General features: G+C 32.1%; 1 protein-coding gene and 1 pseudogene across 1 annotated transcript; both read right to left on the bottom strand.

The window, feature by feature from the left end:
- Window positions 1-2,336: 2,336 nt before the first annotated feature.
- On the bottom strand, window positions 2,337-7,406 carry LOC7490971 (uncharacterized). Its single transcript, XM_002299580.4, has 7 exons — window positions 6,777-7,406; window positions 6,330-6,640; window positions 5,323-6,054; window positions 4,836-4,964; window positions 4,019-4,222; window positions 2,998-3,198; window positions 2,337-2,603 (listed from the first exon to the last, which is right to left on the bottom strand). The coding sequence occupies exons 1-7, from the start codon at window positions 7,054-7,056 to the stop codon at window positions 2,481-2,483; spliced, it is 1,980 nt and encodes a 659-aa protein (XP_002299616.1). The 5' UTR covers window positions 7,057-7,406; the 3' UTR covers window positions 2,337-2,480.
- A 13,638-nt stretch (window positions 7,407-21,044) lies between these two features.
- On the bottom strand, window positions 21,045-23,235 carry LOC112328011 (uncharacterized; annotated as a pseudogene).
- Window positions 23,236-23,440: the final 205 nt, after the last annotated feature.

The following is a 23,440-nucleotide window of genomic DNA, read 5'->3' on the forward strand; positions in this document are numbered from 1 at the left end:
GAATTCCCCAAAAATAAGATTTTTATATTTTTTGGAATATTGGCCAATACCCTTTGGAGTTTTACAAACATGTTGTAAAATCCAGAAATGCAAGAAAAATGATTTTTGTTGTGTTTAAGAAATCCATGCGAAAACACATTTTTAAAACTTCAAATATTTGTTTTTTAGATAAAAAAAAACGTAAAAACAATGTTAGGGTATTGGCCGTATGCATGAAAACAAAACATTTTTTATTTTATATTTTTTTTGATGTCTTGACGAAAACCGGGTATTTTCATACCGGATTTGTATCTTTATAGTACAAAAATATAAATTTGCAGAAAATCACAGATTTTTTAAATGCATCTTTGAAAAAAAACTTTTTGAATGGGCCAGACCCGGCCCGAAATAAAACAATCTCATCAATAATTTTAATTATTTGTTCTTGAGTTATAAATAAGAAATTATTTTGGTATACACTAATAAGAAATTAACTAATTCACTTATTCTCTTAATTAATTTGTGTTAATATATTGATCACTTTCATAAATAAAATTATTGTTGTTTCATTTTATCTATTTTGAAAAAATAAATTTAAATAACTAATTAATTTTATTGTTTAAGAAAACTGATGCCAATAATTTTAATTATTAAATTTTTATTTTGTTTTTAAAATTAATTGGTTCATTAATTTTTATTTTTATAAAATAAAATATATGAAAAAGATTTATCGAAGTCCACGAGATTGCAGGGTATTTTCATATATATATATATATATATATATATATAAGGGTACGAGTAGTTGGAGAAAAATGATTGGATAAGTTTCGTCCAATGGATGAGTATAGGCATATCATATAAGGGTAATCGGAACAATAACATTGATATAGGACAAGGCAAAATAAAATATTGTCCTCTCTCTCTCTCTCTCTCTCTCTCTCTCTCTCTCTCTCTCACACACACACACACACACACACAAAACAACTTCACATTTAATTTTGTGTTGCTTTGTTCCATATATCGAAACGTGTCCTTAATCATCAATGGCGAAGTTAAGAGCATTGAACAAGTACAAAGGTCAGGAAAATCAAAACCCCGATGTCCGATTGATTTAAATTGGCCGTTGATGATTAAGGATATAAGTGATTTAATATAATAAATCACTTATATTATACAGAAAATAATATATAAGAATATATCAATATACAATATATATAATTGTATTAATTTGATATATTAGTGCATATAATATTTCAATATAGATAATATTGTAGAAAATACAGTATAATATGTTATATTATTAATAATTATGTATTTTAAATCATATGAATTATTTTATAAAAATAGGATACCATAGAAAAAGAAAATATTTTCAATATTAAGTTCGTTGCTTTTATCTAAATATTCTGCAAAGAACAAAAAAATGTTTCATATAAATAAAAGTTCTACTATTTTTTTTTAAAAAAAGAGAAGTTAATAGCTCAAAATATATTATTTGTCAATTTATTTTATATGATTGGGCAAAACACCAAAAACTAGTTTCCAACTCATATTCCATAAGACAACAGAAAGTAATTCATCTTTTTGAAAATCATTTTCCTTAGAATTCACTACGAAATTTTCTTATTTTTGCCCTTTACATCTTTAAACTTCTACCAAATCCAACCTAAATTTCTTTGAAAAATACAACTCATACAAACAAACTAAAATTTTATATGAACTGACAAGTAAATTGGAGATCTCACATTATTTAAATGATTGCGTTCATCATGAACAACATTGCTCGGAACCTATTCCAATCCCTCTCCCGCGTTAAAAATTAACCTCCAGTTTCCACCATTAGAGCCTAAATTATAACTAGCTTACCACACATAATACTCCCGAAAATTAAACTCCATTGACAGATCCTAATCAATGGGACTTCAAATGGCCTCAAATCAATTCACATCAATGGAAATACTATAATCAAAACAACTTTTGGACAGATAATGAATCAGGTTTAATAAGCTTCATGCCTATAATCACTGGCAAGAGATTTTCCATCCATGCTGCCTAGCACAAGAGTCCAATATCCATGCATATTAAGAGTCGAGAATAGGAGTTGCTAAAAAAAAAGAGGCACTGCAAGTTGAGCTACTTTTGAAACATACAAACTCAAATATGCAATTCCACTCACATACCTGTACAAATATGAGCTATTTTCCTCTCCCTTGGTGTGAAAACAGCAAGAACTGTTTGAATGAGCTTTTAGTTAAACTAATTAGACCTGGCCCGGGGAAAATTAAAAACCAAAAAAATAAAATAACAGAGATAAAATTACAAGTGAAAGAGCTATAAACCTTGGGAATCAGGGCATATGAAGAAAATTGAACATTAAAAAATACCCAAAGAAGAGGAAGACATTAGTCACCCTCCTGGGTTAAATTGCTTACGGAAGAAGGGTATACAACAGATACAAGCCTATGGATAAGGTTAGAAAAGAAAAGTAAAAGGAAGGTGATCTATTGCTTTTCCAAATCTGATTCCAACAAGAGTCTGCTTATGAATGGTGATATAGCTGCCAGTAATGCCTTGGGGCACTCCTCGTGTGGAAGATGGCCACATCCAGATATAGCAACCAGTCTCTGCATAGAAAATAACACTCAGCAAGAATCAACTAATTGATAAAAATGCTAGTGTTCAGTTTCGTCGTAACTTTTCCCCCCTTGAACTCCTTGTTAATAATAAATAACAGCAGAGCCAATATCCATTTTAAAATAGTATCCTAGCACCGAAGCAGTCTGTTTCAGTTTTTGCAATATGAAATCATGGTTGGTTACCATGTACAAAAGTTTTCTTTTCCTTTCAAACTTAGAGCGGGATTTGGATTTCTGGACCACCACTAGCATTTACTGCAGCAAATTTGCAAAATGGAAACTAAATTTCTCATCCTTCATTAATTATCTCCAGAATGAATAATGACAGCAATATTCCAAAATGTCCAATCCAATATTCAAGTAAGAACAGAGAGACACTCACAGAATTTACAAGTTTTGAAGCCATGGCTTGAGAAGATTTAAGTGGAACAAGTACATCTTCAGCACCGGCTATAACTAACACTGGCATGCCTGCTACAGCCTTCAACAAAGCTGCAGAATTTTGTGGTGAAAGGACTGTCTCACATGAAAGTTTGCCTATCTCATGGACTGCTTCATCCCAACCTTCGACACATAGTTGTGCCTGATTCCACACCAAGTCAGTCAAGCCAACATCAAGGTTGACATATTAGAATATCATAAATCCCGGATAACAAAACACTATTATCTTTTCTTTCATGCACAAATACTCACTACAAACAAGTTCAAGTATTTCACTTGAATACATAACTACAGACATAATGCAAGAGTGAAGAAAAACCAGATCAAGCATAATGAGAACTAGGAAACAAATTACAGAGGCATGCCACTACAGACATTCGAATGAATACAACAGGTTTAGTGCTAGTGGCAAATACAAGGGATTTTGGCAATATGACTGTTCAAGTCATACCTTCCCCTGACATTGTACCCATGTCCTCAATAAGCAATCACACCCTCAAAAAAAGGTATTGTGTAGGTTGTTACTATTTCCCTATCCATTGTGTTCCAGTCTCACTATATAAGGCAAAATTAATCTTGGTCACACCAAATAAATCCTCCGCATGGAAGCAAAGCAAAGGAACATATTTCCAACCAAGTATGGTGTATCTTCAATTCTCGCAAAAAGAATCCAATAAAAAGGAAGGTTCCTTTTCCAGTAATTTAATTCCACTTCGTAATATTTTTTCCATACACGGCTTCAATGACAATCAAAAACCTAGAGACACCAAATAGGCATCAAACCCTAAAGGTGTTTATCCTGACCCATAAGCAACAATGTCTGCCTTAAAAAATTAGATTAGATGAATATAATGACAAGCTATGAGGGTATATATCAGAGAGGATTTTCTAAAAAACAATTTGGCCCAGGCATGACCAATGACATGAGAGAATAGCCATGCTGGAAGGAGGCATGAACACACCTTATAAAGACTCAAAATCTCTGTTGTTAGTTTTGTAGCATCATACCATGCACGCCTGTTCACCACTTGAATAATTTCCGTTTGCAGTAAAGGACGAACCAAGTGTTTTTTTCCAAGAGAAGTGCGCATAAGTATCCTAGCAAAGGCAGGAACCACTTCTCTAGACAAGCTAACATTTAGTAATACCACCCCTTTAATTGTAACCTGAAAATGCACGAACATACACATAATGAGAAACATGGCAACCAACATTAGAATTTCAGACACTTAGAAAAATGTGCAAAATTAGAAAGTGCATTTTCACCATTGTCTAACAAATCAGATGAAATTCTAGAGTTTTAGTCTAACTTCAAAGAACTTGATATTAAAGAATCAAAATTAACTACAAACTAGGCATCCAAGATATGCCATCATAACAGGAAGTGCATACAACATCAAATGCATTTTATGCAATAGTTAAATCTTGGAAACCACAGGACAGTGCTTGCTAAAATTATCCACAAGCTCCCTTTCTTTGGAAAAATAAATCCTAAAAATTCTACAGCTTCAACTAATCAAGAGTATGTTCTGGTACAAGAAAAGCTCCAAAGTCCTCTCTCACAAAAAACTCCACGGTAGAGAAAGTGGTACCATCCTTCAAGCACCCACACTAGTATCCCGATTAACCTCTTAACTCATCATCATCTCAACCACAAAACCCAATGAATGACAGGAGCATGCATAACATTCCTCAAGTTACTTACTATTCAACTCTCTTCCAATATGGTTTAGTAGAGAGATATGCAGCATCACATTATTTAACTGTAGAAGAACTTACGTTGAAAGAAGTCATTGATTCTTGGACTCTTTGAGTGGCTTTTAAAGCAAGCAAGCCTCCATCATCATGACCAACAAGCACCACCGAAGAAAACCCCATCTCAGAACAGAAAGAAAGAAGCAGGTCAACCTGAAAACACCAGAGCAGACTTAAGCTTCAAAGCAATAATTAAGTCTCCAAACAGAGCAGGTAAAGATGAAAAGACAGATACAACACCATATAACATGTCAAATGTATGTGAAAATGCTTATTACGAGCAAACTGCATAAATCAACTCGACAAAACAATGAATTGAAAGCTGTAAATGATGAGAGTATAAATAGCTAAATGGATAATTCTGCAACAGAAAAAGATTTCAGTTGCACGGGTGCATCTCCTTCCTTTTAATTTTCTTAAGATTGCAAGAAAAGTTATCTAACAGTTCCCTCAATCCAAAATGTTTATAGAACTCTGACTTCATTCTCTGTCAACTAACATCTTGAAGTACCTGAGTTTCAAGCTTGTATGGATTGGGCAGTTCTTTATCCTCCCAATCCTTACGACGTAGACGAGAAGTTAACCCCCAACCAGGTCGATCAAAAGCAGCAACTGCACAGCCAACTTGCCGAGATAGCACTCCCATCACATGCCTCCATGAGAAAACTCCCCCTCCAAACCCATGAACTAGAACAATACCTAACTGGCCATTTCCCTCCATATCTAGCTTGGGAATCACAGAGTTCAATTCACACATTCCATCCTCCTGAACAGCATCATCTAGGTTCAGAACAGGAATTTCTTCAGATAGAGCAGAAGTTGGAGAACCACCCAATAATGGAGCATACAGTGAAGAGCTGTAAAATTGATTGCTATAACTCCTACATAGATGATGCTGAGTTTTTGCCACCGCACTAAATGGCTGCCTTTCAAGTCGTAACCTCCCCACCACTAGCTTAGGTGAGCTACCGCAAGAACTAGATTCAAGGACAGTAGTTGAGGATAAGTACCGAGGGGGTGCACCAGGAAAGCAGAGCTTGTAATGGACAGTAAGTCCCAGGCATGTAGTGAACAGGCTGTCAATGTCAGCAAGTAATCTGACTGGGAGTTCCCCTTCATCACGAGTTGTTCCGAAAGGCCTTCGCTTCATTTCACTGTCACTTTTTGGGGTTCTACCCGCTGTGGGAGTGGGAGATCTTGGAACCTTCTGATAGCCCGAGAAAACACTTTTACATGAAAGCACCTGGTAATTCAATTTAAACAGAATAGAGAGAATTAAACTTCTAGATATTGTTGAAAATAACAAGAACAAACTTATAGATATTACTGAAAATAACAAGAACAAATATATGAAACTAACAGTAACAAATTTGTTAACTGGAAACAGAAAATCCAACAATGTTCACTATCCTTTGAGAATATAGATGTTCATGAAATGCTTGATTCAAAACAACCCAAAAAAGGATAAGATATTACAAAACAAATGAGAAAAGGAAAAACATTGGCATGCAAACATACAGCTTCGGGGTCAACTCGGTGAAACATAAGCTTTCTCCTTGCTCTAGAGCTAGTTCTATAAGCAACCACAGAGTGTCCAAGCGCAAAGACAACAGACGAAAGAAACAAGACAGGCATCCCCCATGACTTCTTCAGATGAAGCTTCTGTCTTGAAATTGAGGAAATTGAAGCTTCAGCCTCAATTTGAGAATTGACAGTGAAAACACATGTCTTGATTGAAAGAAGCATAACTGAAACTACAGAACATAGTGTCACAGTTCCAAGGTAAGGTCCATGTGATAATGCTGGTGCATCACACATTGAATAAACACCTGTAATCATCATCGACGCCATTATCAAATAACTCATAAATAAAACACAAATTCCATATAACTAATCAGTTAATAATTTTTTTTAAAGCACATAATTAAAATTTCAAGATAAATAAAATTTATGAAAAATACTTACAGATGATGAGGAAAGATCTGATAAGAGAAATGATAGGTATATCGGTGAAGGAGCTTTTAAAAGAGTATCTACGCAAATGGCTTTTGAATCCATAACATGTCAAGCACGTGAAACTCGACACCAAAAAGAAAGCAACCACCACGTCGCCAATAGCCACAAGCACCGGAATCGATGATGCCAACAGCGACGCCACCATCGCCACCATAAAAATCACCGTCCTTACACTCCTCCTCGCCTTCTCCACCACCACCCCCCAACATCCTCTCGCCGCCGGCGCCATAACCTTCCTCTTCTCTCCAAGAGCAACTAATAACTGTAATTAATCAATAAACTAGGTGATTCTCTATATTCGACGTAAAATATTGCACTTGAAACCATAGCCGAGTCAAGGAAATGAGGATGATAACTCTGATCAGCCGGCGGTTCAATGGCCATTCCTTGGACGATCCGTGTCGCCGGAGAATGGTGATTTCAAATGAAACGGCCAATAGAAACGCCCTTTAGTCAATAATTATGGCTAGGGTTTCAAAGGCATCGAGTGGGGGAGAGAGAGAGAGAGAGAGCGCAGCGCTTGTCCTTCCTCTTCGGTTTCAAATGTTGTGCTGTTTCTCTCTTTCTGGGATTTGGTTTTGAATTCTCTTTTTATCAGGATTTTTCTCTTTCCTCTTTTTTTTTTTTTTTTCAATAGCTGAATTAAATAATTAATTTAAATAAAGTAGTAATAATTATTAGGAATATTACTATATTAGCAAAAGGGTAAAGAAAATTTTATCTATCTGACAGACACCCGACTTGATTCCAGTCTGGTGCATGTCTGGCACTGCCCACTTTCCTTTCTGTGTTGTCTTGTGGGGACTCACCTACCCCTGGTTTTTTCTTTTTCTTTTTCTTTTTCTTTTTCTATTTCCCTTCCTTTCATTTCTTTTATCTTTTGGTGCGAAAAACGCTCACCTTTTCCCGTTGTTTTTTTTATTTTATTTTTTTATGAGAGTACTTGCAGACTTTCAAGTTTCTCAAATTTCCAACACAAAAGAAAAGGGAGTTTTATCTTCATTTTTCTATAAAAAAGTTATTTTACCCGTTTACGTATAAATAAATAAAAAAATCATATGTCAAGCGAATATTTAACATTGACTATTTTTTTATCTTAAATATTTTTATTTATTTTATCCTAGATACTAATTCTGTGGTTAAGAACAAACTATTTTTGTTCTTATGCAAATATAACTTATTTATATGAAATATAAAAGAAAACATTTAAAGATAAATTACAATAATTTTTTTGAAGCATTCTAGAATTAAAAAAGATTAAAATTATTAATTAGTATTTTTTTAAAAATGAACTAAAAAATTTTAAAAATAAATAAAAGAGAGGGTATTAATTAGAATTTAAATAAGAAATTAATGAAAAATAAAAGAAATGATATTAATTACAATTTAAATAAAAAACTTAATTAGAATTAAAATGAGAGAGGCAAGGTGAAGCTAGGCTTGATTGGCTGGACATGAAAAAACCTATTTTTAATTTATTTTAATTTAAAAACACTCTAAAAACCTTATTAAACTCATTTTCAACCTCAAAATATATTTTTTTGTAGGGTGATCATTTTTTATTCAATTTTTACCTATAAAAACAACCAAATCAAAATTTTATAAAATACAAAAAATAAAATTGAAACGGTTCAAACCGATCGGTTTCGATTCGGTTATTTTATATTAAAAACCAAAACCCAGCTGACCGGTTTTTGTTTGGTTTTGGTGCGGTTCGGTTTCAGTTTTTTTATATTAAAAACCAAAAACTATATTGTTTTTTGGGTTTTTTTTTTTTTTACTTTCTAATGGGCTTGATTTCAGTTTGGTTAGGTTTTTTTCAATTTGGCTTTTTTATTTTTTTCAGTTTGATTTTTTTGTTTCAGGTTTATGAAACCAAAATCGAACCGAACTGAATATTTTTTTAAATATTCTAATCGGTTTTTTTCATGATTTAATTTTTTTTTCTCGATTTAATCAGTTTTTTACTCACCCGTGCTCTCTAGTCACTTTAAAAAATAAAAGTCAAATGAATAAAAAAACTTTACAAGCATCAATTTTATTTTATTTTTGCATGGTTAAAGAACAAAACTATTTTCATTAACACTAAGATTAATTCTTTTTATGGTTAAAATATAACTATTCAAGTACTTTCTCTCAATATTTTTCAACAACTTTCTCTCTCCTCTCTATGCATCCAAGCACCAAAACATAAAAAATAAGATTTGGAACTAAAATGTGAAATACTAAAATAATAAGCACCAAATAATCAAATAAATTTTGGTTATTTTCTTTTAATTTCTTTTTTTAACTACAATTAAAGTTCTATTTTGCAAAACCAATCTTTAATTCATCGTCTGAATATTCTTTGACACTAGTATATAGAGAGAATGTAAATTGAAAGAAATATCAATATATAAAACCAAGAAAATACAAACTAGGATGATGAGATTGTAAAATAAAAGGAGTTCAATGATGGAAATGTAAAAAAAAATCACATTGTTTGTATGAACGGTACTGCAATAAATAGTGGATCTAGGTCAGGAGGAATATAATACAACATGGTGTTCCTTTTGTTCATATATTTTAGCATGTTAGTATATTTTGAATTGTAATGTACATATATGATAAAATTTGAAAATTGAAATTCATGTGAATCACAATCAAAATAAATATATATTATGCATTTAAATGACATAATTTGATCAAATACCTTACCCTCAAGTCATATGTCTAGGGTTGGATTAAGATGTGTTTTTGATTAATCTTAAAAAATTTCACTTTAATAAAATATATTATAGAACCTTTTTATAAGTTGAGTTTTTTTTTTTTTTTAACGTAGGTGTTCGGGCCAGTTTGTGCGTATCTCGACTAACCTCACGAGCCCTGAAATTAACGATCATGTAAACCTCCAGTGCCCCTGAGGTTTGTGGAACTTAAACTGGTGATCTTTAAGAAGCAAATTTAGAACTTGATCAATTAACTTATACCCCTCAAAGTTATAAGTTGAGTTTTTATTCTAAGATAACTTTGTAAACAAGATCATAAAAAAAAAAAAAAAATTCCAATTTGTCCATGCCAATTAGATGTTTATTGTTAAAACTAAAAATTTTTCTTGAAAATCTCATTTAAATCTTCTGTATTAATTAATTATGGGAAAAATCTCTTGGAATCGTAAATTTGAAACATGGTTTCATCATTTGTTGGAGACCATTTCTTCCTCTGAGAATGGTTTCCTTTCCTGGCTCATGTCAGCAAAATTAAAGAGGCATTCAAAATCATTACCACATCCCTTTTCTCATGTACAATGTTGTTGGATCGTTGTCTTCTATGGTAGAAGTCAACATCTCAATGGCTCTTTTCTGGCAACCATTCATTGAAAAAATAAAATTAAATGCTCCCAGCATTGTTCCTGCAAATGATTGATACATTACCACAAAATATCTTAATATAAGATTTATATTAAAAATAGAATTAAAAAATAATAATCTAAAATCATGAAGAAGAAAAGATAACTAAAAGACTGCTGTAGAGTTTGTTTGGAAATATGATAGCGGTTGTTTTTCATTTCAAAACACATTAAAATAATATATTTTTTATTTTTTAAAAATTATTTTTGACATTAGCACATCAAAATGATAAGAAAACATAAAAAAATATTAATTTAAATAAAAAAATAAATTTTTTAAATTTTTTTCAAAAATATTTTCTAAACACAATATCAAACACACTATAGTAGAATAATATTGGGTTGATTCCTATATGTAATAACTTTTTTATAATCTATGTGAAAAGTTAATTAAAACACGAGTCTCTTTAAGAAACCGTGTATTTTTATACATATAGGGGGAAGAATAGGAAATACTTTTTGATGAAACAATTAATTTTTTTCTTAATTATGAAATGTCTTTTAAATTTACATTTAAGGTGAACTAGTTATTGTTTGAATTGATGTCGTAACATTTCACAACCGTTTTGACTAAGGATTTCCATTTAAAAATATTTCTTTTCTTTTTTTATTTGGATATTTCTTGGAGTTACCTTGTGTATCATTGAAGATTAATTTTATTATTATTATTATTAATTATAAAGGCAGACTTGCCATTGGTTTAGCACATTCAAAATAATTTAATAATAATTTATCTTAACTCTGCATGATATTTCATTTTTCTTAAGTCAACAAAGATAAACATGTGTCAAGAAAATGCTATTTAGATCTACACTTAGGTAGTATATATAAAATCATTTATCTTAACGACTGCTTGTATATATATAAAAAATATTTTATTATTATTATTATTATTATCATTATTCAATGGTTCAATCCTAAAGAGAACTCGTGCCATCATTTTTCAAGCCTCAGTTGTCAGGTCTAGCAGTTTTTCTTTTTTTTAATTTAAGTGTAATTAATAATGATTGGCAATAAAATTAATGAAGGGAATTGAAAGAGCGAGAACTCCCGTAAGAGAGAAGGTGGCCATTAATAGAGAGGATCGCTGTCGGGGCTAAAATATATAAACACCGATCCCCCGCTGACCCAGGGTCACGTCAATATTACCACCACCATTGAGCCAAAGGGGACCATGTGGGTCCTGACCTGTTTTGTTGGGCTCGTGCTAGGTGGAGCTTCGTTGTTTGTGGGGCACCAACGTTCCCATTTTCTGAACCCAAAACGGATCACAAGAACCACACCGTTAGTACTGCACTAACCGCCGAGGAATATTTATTTTTTTCTTTTTTTGGACAAACAACCTAGGTATCTTTACAGTACTATAATTTATTCATACTTGTTTCCTTTACAATTTGATTCTTTTCATTTTTCAACTATCCAGCTTTCGTGGGCTATAATGAGAAATGGAATAAATTACGAGCAACTTTGTTCGTGGAAATTGATTTCCTCTGTTTTCTAATATGAAAAAACAAATGTTATAAAATAAGTTAACAAATAATATTTTACAATCAATCCCTAAGTAATAGGGATTTGAAGGATTATGTTTTCTTCTTCATTTCGTGGATCTCGCGACACCCCACCATCATATAAATAATTATCATTAATGTTATTACAATCATCATTTTATTATTAATATAACTATAATGTTATTATCATTTCATCATAATTACCCGTCTTCAACGCTATCACCAACACTATCTTGTTATTAAAGTATCTACCTTTGCAATTTACAATCATCATTTTATCATATTGATATCATTGTCATTGCCACAACAACAATCATTTTATAATCACCACCGCCATCACCGTCAATATCATCATAACAACGATAACTATAACCGTTATTTTCACTATTTTTATCACCAACATTACGACTTTTCTTATGTTGTTATCATCATTTAAAACTCAAGGCTACTACCACCACCATCTTATTATTAAAGGATCTACCATTGCAATTTACAACAATTATTTTATCACTTTGCTACCATTGTCACTGCCACAACAACTAATATCATCATCATCTTTACTATTTTTGTCACCTAACATCATAATTTTTTTTATATTGTTATTATCATTTAAAAATCACTAATGAAAAATAATTTATTATATAAGAAAATACTTGTTTTACAAAATAGAAACAATAAAAAATAATTCATTCTAAATATTTTTTAGAAGCATACTTTTCATTGGAGCCCGCATCTTTTAAAGAATAGTTACGAGCATTGGAGCCGCATCTTTTAACAGAACAGTTTCGTAAGACCAACAAAAGCACGGCAAAAAAAAAAAAAATGCAAAATTATTTATCTAAATTCAACGATTTAATTTTTAAAATAAATTGCATTGAAAAATGTAATTGACCATTTAGATTTAATAATTTAAATTCACAAAATTATGATAGGGTAATTCGAATATGACAACAGGACTATTGTGGATGGTTTTTTATATTTTAATTCAAAATAAAAGGTAAGATTAAACTTTGATTCAATATGAAAAAAAATTGATTATGCACTAAACACATTTATATGATAAAAAAAGAAGAAGAAAAAGCTAAATAGGTAAGCAACACTAAACCAACTCTAAACACACTGCGATGTTCTTTTTATTGTTTTAAAGATCTAAAAGAGAATCAAAATAAATCAATAATTAAACAGAAGTCAATAAAGATTGGAAGTTTGATGTAGTTGGTAGTAGGGGTGAGAAAAAAAACCAGAAAACCGATTAAACCGAGAAAACCGGAAAAAAAATAACCGAAAAAACCGAACCGAAAAAAAACCGATTAAACCGATTAATTTTTTGAAAAAACCGGCCGGTTCGGTTCGGTTTCGGTTTTATAAACAAAAAACTGAAAAAACCGAACCGAAACCGACAAAAAACCGGAAAAAAACCGAGCCAAACCGAGCCAAACCGGAAAAACCGAGCCAAAACCGAGCCAAACCGAAAAAACCGAGTCAGACCGAAAAAACCGAGCCAAAACCGGAAAAAACGGAGCCAAAACCGAGAAAACCGAGCCAAACCGGTTTGAACCGGTTTTTGCCCTAAAAAACCGAACCGAACCGAAACCGGTCGGTTTGACCCGGTTTTGGTTCGGTTTCGGTTTTTTTTTTCAAAAATTTTTTTTTTTCGGTTTGGTTAGTTTTTTTGATAAAAACCGAACCGAACCGAAAATAATCACCCCTAGTTGGTAGGAGTGGTGGGAAGAATAACACCAAACCCTAAGAGCAATGGTAAAGAAAGATTGGAAGTTGAAGATTAAGCTTAATTTTCGTTTCGTTTTTCGTCCCAGATCTCACTCAGATCAATCCAGGCTGCATGAGATTCAAACGCGTGTGTTAAAATATGGGAAGATTAATCAATTTTAACGCCATTATTGTCCTGCAACTATCTAGATGTGATTTCCACGATACATGGATCTCGTTGTTAACTCCTTTTCTTCCTTGCCTCCTTTATTACCATGACGGTAAAAAAGGAAATTAAACTTTTTTTCCTAGCAGAGGAGGAGACAAAAGGGTGACCCAAAATATGAAAATGGGACATAAAGGCAACTGCAAAAGGTAGACATGTATCGTATGTGGACTCACTCTCTCCTTTCTGCCTCAGAAGATGACGTTGCATGGTCCCTGGCCATGTCTTGCTTTCCCTCTTTTTTTTTTTTGTGTGTTTTTGTTTCTTCTTTCAAATTAGCATAAATTTTCATGGAATAATATCATTTAAAAAAATTTTCTCATAATAACATATTTTTATCTTGTTCTGTTTTAGAAATTTAATATTTACTAAATAATAGCTGAAGTTATAATAATATATGATTCTGAACACTTAGGTATGAGTCTGTCATAACTAACATAATTAAATAAGAATTTGCCTTAAACAAATAACATAGATAACTTAACATATATATTTATGGACTAGTATAACAGGTATAGATCCAAGAGTATGTCTGGTCGCATTGGACCAGAATAATGGATTAAAAGAACCATTACTTTTGATTCGACCGTTGGATCACGTTCAAATTTTTACAGGAGTTTTTGGAGGCCGTTCTCCCTATAATAGTCATTGCGTCGCTCCACGGACCATCGAATCTTTAGATATAAAAAATCTCGTCAAGACCCCCTGGTTTTGGAAAATTTTGAGATTTTTCTTATTATTTACAAACCGCCCGACCGGTTTCAATGACAATTACAAACCGCCCGACCGGTTGATGCAGAAAATTAGATTTTTACCTTGTCGCGCTTTAGAATAGCGACATTTACTAAATCAATTTGCCACCTTTCAAACACCTTACAAGGTCTCACGGGCCACCTAAATATGGTGACATGTTTGATGCGCTGGGACGTCTAGTATACGTGTTAGCCACCTTTTATTTTAAAATTATATTTTATATTTATTACAATATCAAATTGCTCCTCAATCAACTTGATTATTACTAGAAAACCAATATGAAAACATAAAAGCCCTTGAACCCAGTTGAATAAATCTTGATTTAAAAGGTAATTTTGTCATTTCTCTTAACTTTTGTTTTTCATTTAAAGATCTTTTCCAGAGTTGAGAGAAGAAAAACACTTTCTTTTTAAAGACTTATGTTTTTCCTTTTACTTGAAATTATTTTTTTTATTGAATTTTTCTAAAGTTATATAAAAATAAAAAAGTTTAGAAAATAGTGTTGAATAAAGCATTTTCCGCGAACCAAAGAGCAAAATTACATTATTTTCCTAACTGGATTTGTTCTGCAGCCTAATAATTGATGCTTTGATTCCTAAGATGTATTATTTCTCTTTTTGACATTCAAGCCATGTCACAGTCACAATTATAGTGGAAATTATACTCTTAATAATGCTTACGGTGACTAAAGTCAAGCCACGCTATATCATTGCCAGTGCTATATATATATATATATATATATATATATATATATATATAATTGCAGCAACTTTATAACTGTATAACACACACACAGACACAGACACACACGTATAGTTATAGCTAGTGGGTATATGAAGTGTCCCACCGCTCCTAACTAGCCTGTTTGGCTCTGCAGTCGAACATGCTTTTGACTGAATTTCAAAAAAAATATTTTTGTTAAAATTGAGTGCGGTTTGTATTTTTTGTATTGTTTTGATGTGCTGATATCAAAAATGATTTTTAAAAAATAAAAAAACATCATTATCATGTATTTCAGCACGAAAAACTATTTAAAAAGCAACCACTACCACACTGCCAAAAAAGCTACATTGACCTAATGTCCTCTAGGAGTGAGCTGTACACGATTAATTTATTAATCAACTTTATTTTGGATAATTTTATTTTAATGGTTTTCAAGTTAAGGGCATATTAGACATTGAACATGAGAGAGAGAGGGGGAGAGAGAGAGGGTTGCTTAAACCTTTTGGCATGTGATGATGTGAGAGAAAATTGATGAAAATGATGGTCCATCAATCCTCAAAGTTGCTGCAAAACAGAACATTGTGTACCATTTCCTCACTGATAGCTTTATTTGAAGTTTGTGTACCATTCTTCCAGCCTTTTCTAGCAGCTTTCAAAAGAATAGGGGACAAAAATTTGAGATATTAAATTAATTATTAATTACTAAAAGAAACTAAAACTATTGTGATTTGACTGGGCAAATTTTATTGTTCATCCTCTAGCTTTTTTACAGCTCTAGCTTTTTTACAGTGGATTGGAGGAGCACCGCTGACTCTCCCTCTCTCTACTTTTGGTTCTAGAACTTTTAACTAGGTTTTCCATGGTTAATTAGTCTGCGTGCAACTTGGTTTTTTTTAATTAGATCATATTAGTTGTATTCTTCTATTATTTTTATTGAAATTCAGCCTGCTTTAGGTTTTGAATCATCTATATCACAATTTAAACCATTGAATCGGTTCAGGTTTTATAATAATAATCTATCATGTTAATATTATCTTGATTTTATTACCTTGATCATATATTTAAAAAATTAAAGCGAGTTAATATTTTTTTTATAATTTTTTTATTATATATTATTTTTCATTTTAATCCTAATTTTTTTTATAATTTCATTTTAATTCTTTTGATTATTTTTTTAAATTTTTTTGTTAAGGTTATTATTCTTTTTAATTCAACCTTTAAATTGAACATTTATTGTTGTCCTCTAACTTATTTTTTATACGATTTTTTCCTTTAAAGTTTTATTTCTCGAGGATTGGGCTTTGCGATTTTTCTATGCATTGTGCTTCTGGTCTGATGATCCGGGTCATGAGTTTAAAAAGTTAACATGGTTACCATCATTTTTTGACTTATTTTCTTTTCTAGTTTTGTTGTTCGACATTGTTTTTTTTTTATTTTAAATTAACTTAATGATTTTCTTCAAAAACTTTTCTATCGAGTTATCTCAGCCTCATAACCTAAAACATAAATTTGACGGGTTAACTCGAATTGGCTCACCGCTCAATTCTCAAATTACATATTTATAATACTAACTTAAGTTGACTCACACTAATTTTATATATATATATATATATATATATATATTTTTTTTATTATTATTCCATATTCTCTGTGGATAAATATTTTTTTCCTGGTTATCATTTTTTTTTTCATTTGATATTCAGTGTTTAACTCAGATTATTAAATTTGTTTATAACACCTAAACAATTTAGGAGAAAACAAAATCGGACCCGTTGCATAGCCAGGCCCCCGCCTAGTTACTTTGCTATTTATGCAGGCGATTTTACAAGTATAGCTAAGCAACTTGTTTCAATAGAATAACTAATTTAACGGTCCCCTGATGAGGCTCTCCACCCAACAACCTTGACAAGAACATTTATATAATAAGCTTCGTTATCTTTCTTTTTTTGGAATTTTCTCTTTGAACTAACTGTGCAAAGAACAATATTTGTACTGTATGAACCAAAAAGCGAACCTTTTACAGTACGAGACATTATTAATATACTATAAATTTGAGATGTATATATGTTTATAGTTTTTGAATTTTATTTTTGCATTTGGGTCATGGATGTTTGCACATATCATCTTCAATGGATGTCAAGCTATGTCAATTAAATGTGATGTTGTGAGAGGTCTATTATTATTATTATTATTATAGTGAAAGATTAATGTGATTTGGATGATAGTAAATTGATGACCTGCACCATACTGCACGTCTGACCAAACTTTTTCAAATATAAAAAAAAATATTCAAACAATAAAAGTATTTTTAAAAAAGTATAAAAAAAATTTAAAACTCAAGTAATTGAGTTGACTAGATTTAATAAGCTTAAATAATTTAATAATATAATTAAAAAAACAATCACAATAAATAAACCAAACAAAACAAAACAATACAATTAACAATGAGCAACTAAAGAAATTAACGTTTACCAATACCACAAAAAGATACCCTATCAATAGTATTAAAAGGTCTTAATGATTTTATTTGATACTGAAGCAAAACTTAAATGAAAACGTGATAACTCTATAGAAAGTAAAATAATAAAAAAATAAATGTCAATTTCCAGCAAATCAAATGTTGAAGGATGAAAGTGAAAATAAAAACAAATTAAAAAATGGACAAAGAACCCGACCTGAGTTCACTTGAGTTAGCACATCAAATCCGCGACTTGGTCATAAGACTAAGATAACCTCGTAGATAGCAAAATGAATAAAATTACAAAGCTCAATTATTAAACAACTCAATGTTCAAGGGTGAAACTGAAAAAAATTAATTTTAAAAAAGCAACGAAAAAAAATCCAAGTCAATTCGGGTTTACATGCCATGTTTACGACCCATGATATAAGATTGGGATAACTCATTGAAAGAAATGTGAAAAACATCATGAAGCTCAATCCCAAAGTAGCCAATTGTTGAAGAATGAAATTAAAAAAAAAATCTATTTAAAAAAAAACCTAAAAAACATAAGTTAGCTCGGGTTAATCTTCGAAACTTGTGACTCAGATCATGAGCTCGACACTATTTCCATAGAAGGAAAACTTGAAAAAAACCATGAAGCTAAATTCCCAACTAATCAAATAATGAGGGATAAAAATGAAAAAACCTATTCAATAAAAAAATGATCCAAAACAAAACAAATAGTAAAAAAAAAAATGATGATCAAATTTGACTTAAAAAATAAATTGAAACTAAATACCAAGGGATGAGATTGAAAAAAATAATAATTAAGAAAAGGATAAAAAACAAATGAGAATAAAAGGAATGAGAACCAAATTTGATATAAAAATTGAATGAAATCAAATGCCGAGGGACGAGATTGAAAAAAAATTAATAAAAAAAGATTCAAAACAAATAGCAATCATAAGAATGATGACTCAATTTAATACAAAAACAAAATGAGAGGACACCTTGCAATTTTAGCAAGCCAACACAAATCCCGAGGAGAATAGAGAAAAGAGGGAGGAGAAGAAAAATAGGTCATCGGAGCTCCACTATCACGCCTCCATCAACACGCATCTTACCACAGGAGCACGATGAGCCGCTTCCAACTCCACTGCAAACGGCGGTGTTTAGTCATCAAGTGACTCCTCACATGAGGGGCGTCTCCCACATATGCTAGCCCATTTGCCTTGCTCATTTATCCAATCTTCATATTTGTTTTAGTTTCAATTTTGATCCCTTAACACTTAATTATTTTAAATTAGTTGAATTTCATTTTATTTTGAAAAATCAAGCATCAACTGAGCATTGTAAATTTCCATCGATATTGCAAGAGAAAACTAAAAGAAACTACTAAATCAAATCCTAAGGGAAACCAATGTGAAGGGATAAAACTAGTCCTTGATGTTGGCAAAAAACCAATCCGAGATTGAATTTTGTTTTGACAAATAAAAAATTAACTGAGCGAAGAAACATTCATTTGACACCTTAAAATACCTTCATAACTTATTCAAGAGAAAACGAACTTTTAACACTCATGACATCTATATCCAAACTTCAAGCAATATCGATGGTATATGCCGTGGTTAGGTTTTATTTCATCTTTCTTTCAATAAAATAAAGAAAAGAAAACCATAATTTGGCTCCTAAAGTATTACCCTATCATTAATTCGAACTCGTTGATTTTATTAAAGTTGATCCGAACATAATCGACACGAGAAAATTTTACTACTTCAAGTCTTTTTATTTTTACGTTTTAAAAATATTTTTAAAAAATAAATTTTTTTTTTAAATTAAACTTTTGGGTGTTTTAATATCATTTTGATATGCAGATATTAAAAATAATTTTTTAAAAAATAAAAAATATATTTTAAAAAGTAACCATAATACCAAATATGCTCGCTCATCCATCGATTGTCAAAGCATCAAATTAGCTTCAACTTCCTCTAGAGAACAATTTTATCGTCAAACTATAATAAATTTGCTATACTTCAAGAATCTGTATAGAAGTAAAATTGTCCTTTAAGATAAATTAGGTTGGAAGAATTAAACAATCACGTTCAAATTTTGGATGGAATATTTTAGCTTACCACCAGCAACGGATAGATGAAGGGGTGGTGCTGTGTAACATCATCAATTACATCTTCGTACAAAATTAATAAAATCAAAAGATTAGGAACTCAATTAATATCGAAACAATATATTAGGGAGCTAAATTGAAGTTTCTCCTCGAGAAAACGTCCCCTTCAACGTAATGGCAAACTGGGACCATTGGATCTTGATCGTGGACTGCTAATCACAAGGCCCTAATCAACTTTGAATCCATTAGAAAGCTCTTCCTCCTGTTTTTCTGCATGTCATCTTCCATCTGAAAAGAATAGCTCTGTAGCTGTAGACTGGGATTGTTGCCTTAATTCACAAAGTGAAAGCTGGGCCAATGTGCATAACTGGAGTGAAGTAACCGAAATACATGTAAAACGACAGGTAGTTGAACTGGGCATGAACTTTGAAGTGATACCAAGATAGTCCTCTAGTCTAGATGTTGTTGAAATGCTTTCGTCACTTGTTTGGTTAGTTTTTTTTTTAGATATATTGTCGCTGTGGATTAGTATATGTTTGATTTTTTTAATGTATTTTGTGTTTTATTATTTTTTTTGGATTAACGTGGATGTTTCGGCTACTTGCGTGTACCTTGATTAATTTTATAGATCTTGAAGTTAACGACCATGTAAACTTTCAATGACTCTGAGGTTGATGAGACTCGAACTATTAAAAATATTATATCTTATTCTTCATTAGATATATGTATGTTTTTATTATTGTTTGATGACCACAAAAAACATTTGTTTTTCTTTCTAGCTCTTATAAAAATCAATGCATATAGCTAGGATTGAATAAATTTTAAATTGAATATAATTAAAAAAGAAATAAAATAGTATTTGTCACATAACACATTTACAATTCAGGTGAATTGAACTTAATTGATAGAATATAGTTCAAATATGTTTTGTAATGAAAAGAATAAATGTCAATTGTTGTTTGCATCATAATTCTTTTTTTTTGAAAGATAGAATGTTTTATTCGCGTGAAACTAACTTCTTTTTATGAGGGTCTTGATCTCTTCCACATTCATGCTTACTTACAAGATGAGAAATATCTTTTCAATAATTCTTTTTGAATTTGAACTTAAAATGGCAACATTATAAACAAACTCACTTATCATCGTGACCATGACCATGGCAGCAGTAATAAGTCCATACATCTGAAACATAGAAGATGATCTATAAACCTTGCCGCAGGTTCTTGAAAATAGAAGGAAAGAAGATAAACATTAATTACAGGCAAACATCTTCAAAGTGGGATCTCAAAATGTGAGCATGGGCTGAAATATATATAAAAACGTAGGAAGCATGGCAACCATCAATGTTCAGGCAATTAACTTGTCTGAGACAGCTGGGTGAACATGGTCATTCTGACCAAGCAAGAAACGGCGCGCTGCCAGAAATGGAAGTCCAAGAACCGGAAGAAGGATTGCTTGACCAACAAGAACAAATTCATCGAACCTGAAATATAACATAGGTTCAAAAATAACTTAATTGGCAATGGGAGTTTACACTGCAAATGACTAAAGTAAGAAAACAAGCTTAAACACTGCAATTTGATGCAATACCAAAGGAATAGTAAAAAAATAAGCACTTGCAGCGCTAATGCTTTCAAGGAACCTTGTTTTCCTAATAACAGAATAATGATTGTTGGACTCCAGGCAGATAAAACAGCTACTGTTTTCATCGCCAAGTTCCTATTGCAGTTTAACTCTCTATATCTGTCAAACAAAAGACTAACCACAACTAAAAACAGTTGACCCAGCCCAATTGCATAAACCATTCTTGGGATGTAACCTTCTGCAATTCCTTGAAGCAATGAAGACAGGCTCTGTATGTTACTTTCAGCCCCCCAAATGCACTGCTATAAGCACATAACCTAAAATAGTTCCCATGGGAATATACTTCCGAAGTCCCCCAAATATGCTGCTAGTGATGGTTCTGTGTTCAGCAGCCATGCCAATAATATTACAAGATAGAATTGGCCCAATTTTAGCAATATACGTCCATAGTGGATCACCTGGGGCAATATCAAGCATCCATGAAGGAGATGCACTCAGAACTAAAGAAGTGGCAGCCTGCTTTGACAGCCCAACTTCAATGGTAAATCTGAGGATGGATATCAACAGTACAAAACTGACTGCCTGCAAAGTGAAGCCCTTGAAGATTAGTATCACAAGAACAATCCGTGATAGATTTTCTGATCACAGCCATCAACTTATTGCAACAAACTTTTATGGCCACCAATACGTACATACTTCAAATAGCATTTTCTTTTTCATGATCGAAGAACTTAGCTTGACAATGCTGGTGGTGGCCAACAGAGAACTTGCCACTTTTCCTCCCTCCACTGAGATCAAGGTTTAAAAAAACTGGATGTCAGCAAAAGGAGGAAAGGCAATTTTCAAACCATGAAAAGCTAGACTCAGGAACTTACAAATATAACTGTTTGACAGGAAGCTACATGCACGTATTGCCACAACAAAAAAGGCAAATATTAATTCAAAGGAAATTCCAGAACCTCCAGGAGACAAAAGAGAAGTCATATAGAGATTATTCACCCTTTGCATGGCAAGAAATATTATAAAGAGTGAAATTAACATGGTCCCGAGACCAATTCCCATCAGCTTCAGTTTAAATTCAGTCCATTTGGAGTGAGCCAGCTCTGAAACATTTGACAGGAAGCTAAAATAAGAATCAACTTGCCTTGTAAGAGCAGGTAACAATGTGTGGCAGCTTTCATTTCTATACAATAGTAAGTTCTTAGTAGTGTGTGCCCAAATCTGCTCTACCTTAACTTATACATTTGATATGTGGAACAAGTCTTCAGATGAAAATCCAATGACAGATGAAGCTGAATAAACTTCAACGTATCTTTTCACCAACAGAAGAGAAGTAATATCACATTGGAAAAACAGGGATGGCGAATAAATGCAAGATTGCCTTAAGAGAGTAATAGCCAAAGTGAAAAACAGGCAGCGGTGGTGGTTTGAATCTTACCAGCCCGTCCCCTACAGGGAAAAGAAAAGCAATATATATGCATGCTTGAAAACAAAAAATGAAAACATCATGTTCATAAATAACAGTATGCTACCTCCACCCTAACAAATCGTTATCTATACCCTTCTAAAACTGGAGAGGGTGACGATGAGACATTTTCCCAGGTCTGATGTGAACGACATGTCCTGCTACTATATTTATGATAAGGTAGATATATATATTCTACGATCATAGGGGATTAAATATTCGAATTACAATATTCCATAGATGTCATTTACTCATTGGTCAAAGTGTGATAATGCACATATTCACAAGTCTTAACTACACCATGCATATGTTTGAGAGAGGAGAGAATGATTTGCCTTTCCTCCATAAGACCCACATAACACACAGCTCATTATCTTCTACATACTCACACATTCTCTGTATCTTTTCCATACATGGACACTGGAACTGCCAGAAAGCTGCAGTTTTTTTTGAGAAGTGGCTGACAGCAGTGCAGAGCTCGTTCAACATATTTGAATCAAGTCTTATTTGTAATCGTTATATGGGTGTTCCAAATCAGAACCCGAAGCCCAATAAGGAAGGTCATTAAACAAGTGGAGTCCCCCTGAAAATGTTTAAAATGCTACAGTCATAACTTCTATTGCTCTTGCGAGTCCTACGAAATCCAGATCATATATATTTCCCATCTTTTCCTCCGCTCACAATGGACAAAAGG

This window comes from Populus trichocarpa, chromosome 1, assembly GCF_000002775.5.
Source record: "Populus trichocarpa isolate Nisqually-1 chromosome 1, P.trichocarpa_v4.1, whole genome shotgun sequence".
NCBI lineage: Eukaryota > Viridiplantae > Streptophyta > Magnoliopsida > Malpighiales > Salicaceae > Populus > Populus trichocarpa.